This window comes from Nymphaea colorata, chromosome 1 (assembly GCF_008831285.2).
Source record: "Nymphaea colorata isolate Beijing-Zhang1983 chromosome 1, ASM883128v2, whole genome shotgun sequence".
NCBI classification, from domain to species: Eukaryota; Viridiplantae; Streptophyta; class Magnoliopsida; order Nymphaeales; family Nymphaeaceae; genus Nymphaea; species Nymphaea colorata.
Genome location: NC_045138.2, coordinates 29,474,649 through 29,483,869, shown reverse-complemented (window position 1 = coordinate 29,483,869; position 9,221 = coordinate 29,474,649). Strand labels below are relative to the sequence as shown.

General features: G+C 37.6%; 1 protein-coding gene across 5 annotated transcripts; it reads right to left on the bottom strand.

Annotated features, from left to right (window-relative positions):
- Nucleotides 1-5,366: 5,366 nt before the first annotated feature.
- LOC116247527 (ankyrin repeat-containing protein BDA1-like) lies at nucleotides 5,367-8,830 on the bottom strand. 5 transcript variants are annotated; one of them, XM_050076183.1, is made up of 4 exons: nucleotides 8,651-8,811; nucleotides 8,422-8,545; nucleotides 7,912-8,011; nucleotides 5,367-6,192 (listed from the first exon to the last, which is right to left on the bottom strand). In XM_050076183.1, the coding sequence occupies exons 3-4, from the start codon at nucleotides 7,925-7,927 to the stop codon at nucleotides 5,573-5,575; spliced, it is 636 nt and encodes a 211-aa protein (XP_049932140.1). In that variant the 5' UTR covers nucleotides 7,928-8,011; nucleotides 8,422-8,545; nucleotides 8,651-8,811; the 3' UTR covers nucleotides 5,367-5,572. The 5 variants fall into 5 exon arrangements, 3 of the variants coding, with proteins under 3 accessions (XP_049932140.1, XP_049932145.1, XP_031475570.1); XR_007572549.1 differs by lacking the exon at nucleotides 5,367-6,192 and adding an exon at nucleotides 6,199-6,490 and having other exon boundaries at nucleotides 8,422-8,824; XM_050076188.1 differs by lacking the exon at nucleotides 7,912-8,011 and having other exon boundaries at nucleotides 8,422-8,808.
- Between the last annotated feature and the right edge of the window lie 391 nt (nucleotides 8,831-9,221).

Below are 9,221 nucleotides of genomic sequence, written 5' to 3'. Positions count from 1 at the left end.
CCTAAATATCTGAGCTAGCTAGCAAATTGATCATGGCCAACCCGACCAGTTAGTACCAAATTGGACTGATCAGTGCTCAACTTATCAAATATTTGGTGGTCTGCCTAGTTCAGACCCCCTCTTTTAAGTGACTGTAGTCGAGTTCCCCAAGTTTGAATCTTTTTAAGTCCAATCGCAGAGTCAAGTGGATAGAGTGCACCTGTTGGATTATTTGCTTCTGCCTTCTGTGAGGTTTTTTTATCAGCATAGACAAAAACAGACGACGGAGCGCCAGTTAGCAGCTTGAGCTTGAATGATCATTTCATATTCCACGCTCAAAGTATGAGCTCGATCGAGCCCAACTCTTAAGTTAGAGTTACTCAACTTGTTGCCTCAGAATTGTTACCGATTGATGGCAAACCCAAAAATGGTGTCACCATGGTCGTCCCTTCTATTCACATCCGAAAATTTTTGATTTTGTATTTTTCAGTCGATATCTTCTAGATATTCAAGTCATGTTCCATAGTTAGACTTATGAAAATCATGAATTTCAGTGGAGAGGCCACGGGATCTTAGAGAATTATCTGGACTTGACTTAGAGCCAGTCCAACTGTGTCAAACCTAGCTCAAAGCCCTTGGCCCCTCAATCAAACCAACCAAACTCAGCCTGAACTAAATTAAGTGGGTGGGAGTTGTTACCTCGAAGTTGTTGGAGTCTGATGCCAAATTAAAGACACTCTTATCATTGAGGTCCTTAATAAGTTGAGCCAAAGAGAAAAAGATCACAACAGAATTTACGTGGTTCGGCTTAGATGCCTACATCCACGGTAGAAGAAGGAGGAGCTCTGTTTTTCATTATATCGTTTTTGTTCAAGGTACACTTGCTCTTTATATGAGATTACAATATAATAGGAAGCGTTCCATAGTCACTCGTTGAGGCAACGGTACAAAGAAGAGGAAGGCAGATTTGGGTCTTTCTTAAAATATTATTTCCTTATATAATTCCAACGTTCTCCTCAATTCCAACGTTCTCCTCAACGGTTCTTGATCTCCTCCAATTTGCGTGACAGTATCCCCCTCAAGTTGGTGCACATATATCAATATGTCCCAACTTGTTTGCAATAGTGTGATGTCTTTCTTTGCTGAGAGCTTTTGTGAAAATATCAGCCAACTGATGTTCGCTTCTGACATGAGGTGTTTCAATAATTCCACTATGGATTTTTTCTCTAACAAAGTGGCAATCCACTTCTATGTGTTTTGTCCTTTCATGAAAGACGGGATTAGCACTGATATGAATTGCCGCCATATTGTCACACATTAATTTCATCGGTTCTTTATGTTCAATGTTCATGTCCTTTAATAAGGCTCTAGTCCATATCAACTCGCATGTGCAGGTAGCCATGGCTCTATATTCTGCTTCTGCACTTGATCGAGCTACTACAGATTTTTTTTTGCTTTTCCATGATACTAGATTTCCACCCACAAAAGTACAATATCCTGAAGTTGATCTTCTATCGTTTGGATTTCCTACCCAATCAGCATCTGTATATCCAATGACATTGAGACAATCGTTTCTTCTCATTAAGATTCCTCTCCCCAGAGTCCCCTTCAAACATTTTAGAATTCGATGTGCAGCTTCTACATGAGTTGACATAGGCTTATGCATGAACTGACTCACAAGATTGGCTGCGTATGTGATGTCTGATCTAGTCACAGTAAGATAGATAAGCTTTCCAATAAGTCTTTGAAAACTTTGAACATTTTCAACTGGTTCCCCTTCTTCATTTCTTAGCTTGCAATTGATTTTCATGGGAGTATCAGCACACTTAGTCCCCAAGTAACCAGTTTCTTTGAAGAGATCTAGAGTGTATTTTCTTTGACAAATAAACACTCCTTTATCCGATTGTGCCACTTCAATGCCAAGAAAGTATCTCCATCTTCCTAGGTCTTTTATCTCAAATTCTTTATTGAGATACTCTTTTACTCGTGTCATGTTTTGAATGTCGTCTCCTGTTATTATAATATCATCTACATAAACCAGCAATATGGTGACCTTAGAAGCACGATTGTAGATAAACATGGTATAGTCAGACGTGCTTTTGGAAAAACCAATTTTCACAAGAGCCTGAGTCAAGAGAACCATGTCCGGGGAGATTGTTTTAAACCATATAGGGCCTTCTTCAGTTTACACACATATCCCTTTTCACTTTTGATGCCTTCTGGAGTTTCCATGAAGACTTCTTCATTTAAGTCACCATGCAAGAATGCATTTTTTACATCCAACTGCATAAGTTCCCACCTTTTGTTTGAAGCTACTGATAGTAGTATTCTGAGAGAGCTCATTTTTGCAACTGGAGCAAATGTTTCATTATAATCGATCCCTTCGGTTTGAGTATATCCTTTTGCAACCAACCTTGCCTTGAACCTCTCGACAGATCCATCACTCCTATATTTTATTTTGTACACCCACTTGCACCCAACAACCTTTTTTCCTTCTAGTAGAGGCACCATTTCCCAAGTGTGGTTTCTTTATAGTGCTTTTAGTTCTTCTTTCATGGCGTCTCTTCATCTTGGGTCCTTGTTTGCCTGCAAGAAATTCTTAGGCTCTTCATGGTGGTAAGTATTCAATACATAATCTCGATATGATTTTGACAAATTTTCAAAAGTCAGATAATCATCAATGGAATGAATTTTGTCAAAAGATAAGTATGTATAGAAATCACTTAGCCTGGTTGGTGGTTTGGTGGATCTAGACGATCTCCGTAATAGTTGCTCAGTCACGGCTTTTTGGGTTGGCCTTGGAGATATTTCATTGTCTTGAGGAACAATAGTACGATCAGCTTCATTAGACTGAGGATGTTGATTGTCGTCACTTTGATTTTGGTTCCCAAGAAGTTGATTTGCATTGGAATACTTACTTATGCTTACCAAAGGTTGTGGGAGACTAATGTCAACAAGTTGTTTATGTTTTTGTCTCCCCCTGAACGTCATTCTCATAAAACAGTTCTTGCTCAAAAAACTTTACGTCACGAGTCACAAAGAATTTTTTTAAATGAGGTTCATAACATTTGAACCCTTTCTTTTTACTTGCATATCCAAGAAAAATGCATTTCATAGCTCTTTTTTCTAATTTATTCTTAAATTTTTCTTGAATATGAACAAAACATTTGCATCCAAAAACTTTAAAATGATTAATAGAAACTGATTTGTTTAGAAGTAATTGAATTGGAATTTGACCGTTAATGCTCGAATTAGGTATTCTATTTGCTATATAGCAAGCAGTTCCTATTGCTTCAGACCAAAAACGGATGGGAACATTCATGTTCATCATAAGGGACCTAGCAATACTAAGCAATTGTCGGTTCTTGCGTTCGGCAACCCCATTTTGTTGGGGAGTACCGGCACAAGTGAGTTGGGGACATATGCCTTTCTTTTTCATGAAATCATCAAGAATTTTATTGACATATTCACCTCCATTGTCCGACCGTAATTTTTTTATTTTGGTCTCATATTGCGTGTATACAAGCTCATAATATTCCTCAAAAGTTTTAGCAACATCACTCTTATTTTTTAGAAAATAAAGCCAAGTCATGCGAGTTTTATCATCAATAAAAGAAACATAGTATCTATATCTAGAATGAGACTCAACTGGGGCTGGGCCCCAAACATCAGAATGAATTAAATCAAAGTTTTCTACAAACCTTTTTCCAGGGTTTTGAAAAGGTAATCTAGTCGATTTTGAGAATTCACATGCATCACAAGAATGCCCATCAGGTTTGACGTTAGGAACAAGAATTTTCAGCGACCTATCTGAAATATGACCAAGCCAAGAGTGCCACAATTTGTAATCAGATATCTTTTCCGCACGAGCAAGAAGACCAACCTCAATGTTGTCTAAGACATATAGACCGTTGTGCTCATACCCTCTACCAATCTCCTTCCTCGACTTCTTGTCCTGAAAAATCACATTCTTTGGAGAGAAAATAGCTAAGCAGTCATAATCTTTAGTTATCTTACTTATAGATATAAGATTGGCAGAAAGTTTAGGAATATAAAGCACACAAGAACTTTTATTTGATTTTAAGAAACAAGATTCCCCAATGCCTTCTATAGGAATGGGTGTGCCATCGGCCGTGAATACATGCCGATTTTTTTCAAGAGTTAAATTAACTATTTTAGAGGGGTCACCGGTCATGTGATCGGTGGCCCCGGAATCAATGATCCATCCAAGATTTTTTGAATGAGTAATGAAGGCATGGTGCGTACCTTCAGACGAATTTCCAATAGGCTGAGTAGAAACCAGATTTGTCTTAGAAAAATGCTGGAAAAATTTTTCTAACTCTTCACGGGTGATGAAGTTGGCTGTGTTGGGGCTGTTGGATGAAAGTGACTTCTCTTTTGAAGATGGCTTTCCATTTAGCTCCCAACACATTTCTCTAATGTGTCCAGTCTTTTTGCAGTATGAACATTTTAACCGATTTCTTCCTTTATGCATGATGGTCACATTTTCACCGCCTTTGATATCAGATCTGAAATTGTTGGGCCGTGGTTCTGAACGAGTTTGATACGCTAGTTTTTCACTAGTATCTTCAGCAGCCTCACTTTTCTTTTCCGGATTCATAACTTTCCGGCGAGCAACCTCTCTTTGTATGCTTTGACAAACTTGATTAAAATTTGGCAATGGATTTGTCATGAGTATTTGACTTCTAACACTCTCAAACTCTATTCCGAGTCCACCAAGGAAACGAAAAATTTTATCTTCTTCCAAATGTTGTCTATAAACATTTGGGTCAGTTGTAGCAGGGCGATATTGCATTAGTTCCTCCCATAGACTACGGTATTGGCTGAGATAAGATTGTATCGACTTGTCTCCCATTGAGAGATGAGCAAGTTCTAATTGAATTTGATAAACTCTAGCCAAACTGTTTTGTTCCCCATATACTTCCTTTAAAGTATCTCATATATCCTTAGCCGTTTCATGATAAACAAGCATATTTGAAACACTAGGCTCCATGAAATTTATTAACCAAGACATGACTAAATCATTTTCAGATTGCCATTCATCAAATTTTGGATCAACCAGTAACGTAGCCAAATTTTGATCGCCCACTAAGAAAGAGTATTGCTGCTTTCGCCCATCCTAGATAATTTGATCCATTTAGAAGCATTGTTGTGATCTTCAAGGTGTTATTTTGATCAGCCGTAGACTTCCTTATACCATCACTTGAATTGCTGCCTTGATCCCTATTGATTTGTGATTCGGCCATGGTGGAGACGACTGGATGCCAAGATCACGAATAATGCTCTGATACCATAATAAGTTGAGCCAAAGAGAAAAAGATCACAACAGAATTTACGTGGTTCGGCTTAGATGCCTACATCCACCGTAGAAGAAGGAGGAGCTCTGTTTTTCATTATATCGTTTTTGTTCAAGGTACACTTGCTCTTTATATGAGATTACAATATAATAGGAAGCGTTCCATAGTCACTCGTTGAGGCAACGGTACAAAGAAGATGAAGGCAGATTTGGGTCTTTCTTAAAATATTATTTCCTTATATAATTTCAACGTTCTCCTCAATTCCAACGTTCTCCTCAACGGTTCTTGATCTCCTCCCTTGATCTCCTCCAATTTGCGTGACAGTCCTTTCGGTTAACAAGGCTTCTTATATCTTTCTTACCCAAGAAGTACTTCAGCAGTTCCACCCTATTATTGCAGACAGTCAAGTGCAAGACCGTCTCTTCTTGGGTAGTCACATCCTGCAGGCAGCTGGGGTTGGCGGCTAGGATCACCTCCGCCACTTCTCTCGAGCCCCTGAGAGCTGCTATATGTAGAGGATTTTTGCCATCTTTGTCTTTGAGAAGGCATAGGCTGTTGACATCCATTGTCATGCGGTTCTCTCCAACTTTCCGGAGGATCTCTCTAGCAATCTCTGCATCGCCGTGTGCAGAGGCCACGTGCAGCGGGTAGAGCCCGTTCTGGTCTTTGACTGCAGAAAATTCCGGCTTTAGCTGCAGCACCAACCTTGCAAATTCAACATGTCCCATCCTGGCTGCTATGTGGAGAGGGGTTTCCTCCCAGTCCTCCAGAACTCTGTCTAAAATTTGTCCATCTTCGTTTACTAGGTCTTGCAGAGTTTTTATGTCACCCTTAAGAGTACATTGTTTCAAACTATCCATGGGTGCAAATCTCTCTCTCTCTCTCTTTAACTTCCCTGCTTTGACAAAAAAAGGATCTCGATCAGAATTATTTCCAAGAGCAGCTCATGTTTATAAAGATCAACTATTGTGGAAATGCATCTTGGGCTTGTGCCGCTGTGTCTGCATTTTTTTTTTTAATGGTGGTGCTTCCTCACGCAAAAAGTGGTAGAAGAGTCCATGTCAACTTGATTCACTTCTACCTCGAGATTAACTATCAAGCAAACAGTGGTGCTTCCCATAATCTGCCAACTTAAAAGCCATATTGCATGATCAAACCTTTCTCTCTTGAGGGTGCCGCACACGGTCATCCACCTGGATCGAAATTGATTTTTTAAGTTTTCTGTTTTGCTCCAAGCATTTTTCATACGCTATTTCACGCTTTTCTTTTTGTTAAAGAACGCTGACAAAATGAAAATCCATTGAAAACAAATTGTGACAAGGCGTCACCAATCAACAAAACCATTTGTTTTTGGGAAAGAGATTCACCATGAATTAGATTGCGTTTAATAGCCTCGGACTACGCAAAAAAGATGTGTTTTAACAACCTTAAGATCTCAATACACTGATTTGAAATTCATGCTACATGTTAATATACGTTTAAAATCGAATAGTGGATATCAAAATAAGGCATATCTCAAATCCACAAAGAATCAAAACTCAATCTTATTGTTTTAAGGTATTAAACTAAAAGTTAATGTGCTTAATTCACTCATCACCAGCGATTGGACCACGGAAGGAGCCGGCAGTGGCCCTACCTTTACCCTCCTCCCACTCCTTTAACTTTTTTATTTTACATGTTAAATTCAAAAAGATTGTTGTTTTCCATTAAAATTTAAAAAAAAATATTATTTTGACATATTATAATTTTGAAACTATAATTTGACCCTCACAAATAAAATTTTTAGTTTTCCTGCTCATCACCAAAATGACTTTAAAGCTGGCAAGCAAATTGTGAAATAGTCTGACACATTTAGAAAAAAGAATACCTTCATCATGAAAATAATTTAATAATAATGATGAAAAAAATTTAATAATAATGATGAATGGTCGGGTTTTGTCAAGCTTTCCACCCGTGAGCATTCCAGACAAGCTTTTTTCACGAATGAGTTCAATACGGATTGCAAGATGGGAAGCAGCCGAGGTAAAAAGTGAATTTGCTTTACACATCAAACACGTTCAGATGATAAAAAGGGAGTTTTGTCGAAGTCATTTAGATAAAATTGTTTTTTAAAAGGAAGTGAATGACCTACAACTCCTAGGTTATTTATAAAAAAGTATATTTTCATCTTCTTATTCAAACACATAAACCAATCGTTTAAAAATGATCAAAAAAATTAATTTTTTTAAAAGTTAGTTTAAAACCAACTGTGTTTTTAGTGTGTCGACCGTATGGTACCGAATAGGCTATTCACGATCTTATAGTGCAACAGTATATAAGAGATAGAGCAGAGTGAAATCACAGGTAACAAGATTGAGAAGTGGTGGGGAGTCAAAAAAAATTAATTGGAGCGACACTTATTTATAAACATTTATATCTAGAAGGGCACTTGTATATGTATAGAAGTAAATATTGAATTTCTCAATGTGAAAATAAAGTAGTTTTAAAGAGCTGGCTTAGGGAGAGTGACCTATTTATAAACATTTATATTTAAAAGGACACTTGTATATGTATGAAAGTAAATATTAAATTTCTCACTATAAAAATAAAGGAGTTTTAAAGAACCGGCACCTACCCACACCAGTCCACATGTGACTATGCCGCCACTGTTGAGAAGCCCTTGTGAGAATTGATGCATGACCATATACCAAAAATAACCTTAAGGCTGTGTTGATCTGCAATGATTTAAGATTCTAAGATCTTTAAATTCATGGATTTATGATCCAATCACCTTTCATAACTTTAAATCTCTCGTTTTTAACATGCAACATGTATTTAAAACCCATGTTATTAAGATCTTCAATTTGTTTAATTTGAACATCTACTAAAACACACTTTTTTATACGGTCTTGGATTTAAAGTTATTAAAACTCAACCCCAAATTAACACATAAGCGCCTCAAAAAAAAAAAAGTATTATAACTATAAATAATGGCGACACTCGCAAGCAATCGACGCCGACGACGCTGTCAGATTCGGCGGACATACAGATGTTATAAGATATGGTGAACGTACACTAATCAGATCTGACGGATGGCAGAACGAAAAGCGAGAGTAACCCCGCTTGCTGGGCGGGGAAAAATCACCTTTTCCGGTGCCGGTGTTCCCGTGGTGGCCGTATGCAAGTATTTTACTGACTTAGTTGTAAGTCCACTCCTAAACGGCCCTCATTTTTCTCTTGCTAAACCGCAGGGAAGGAAGATACAGTGCCTGCAATATGAGAGAAGAGAAGAAAAGAGGCAACGGGTGGTTGCCAGAGAAGGAGGATTCCGCAAGCCATATTTGGCCAAACCAACCGATAGATGGGAGAGTTACCTCCAAATCGATTTGCTGCCGGCTGATGCCAACTCCCAGATGGTTCCCTCGTTCTGATAACTCGGATTTCCAGCCGGATGGTTCCGTCGTTTCATCGTCCTTTCTTAAATAGGGAACGTGAGGGTTGAGAAGCTTTCATGCTTTCTTTGAAATTTTACTGGGTTTGAGTGGGCACATGAAAGACCCCCGTACATTTTAAGAGAGAGAGAGAGAGAGAGGACAACATAAAAAATAATGGGGAGAGAATAAATTGAAAGTTCGTTAAAAATAAAAACAAAAGTTGGTGACGATGCGTAACCAACACAAAAAAAACGGTTACGTCAAAACATAGTTTGCCGATTAATATTTGTACAAAACATATTTTTTAAAAAAATATTAGAAAATAAAAAACGTAAAAAAGTTCGTATTATACATATTCTTTTACATTTTTTTTATATTTATAATGATTTTTTTTAATTTTTAAGACTTTTTAAATGTTTTAATTTTTTTTTAAATTTATTTAAGATTTTTTTGTTTTATCGTCGAAATATACAAACTTTGTTGTATTATACCGGAGAAACTTCTGGTCATA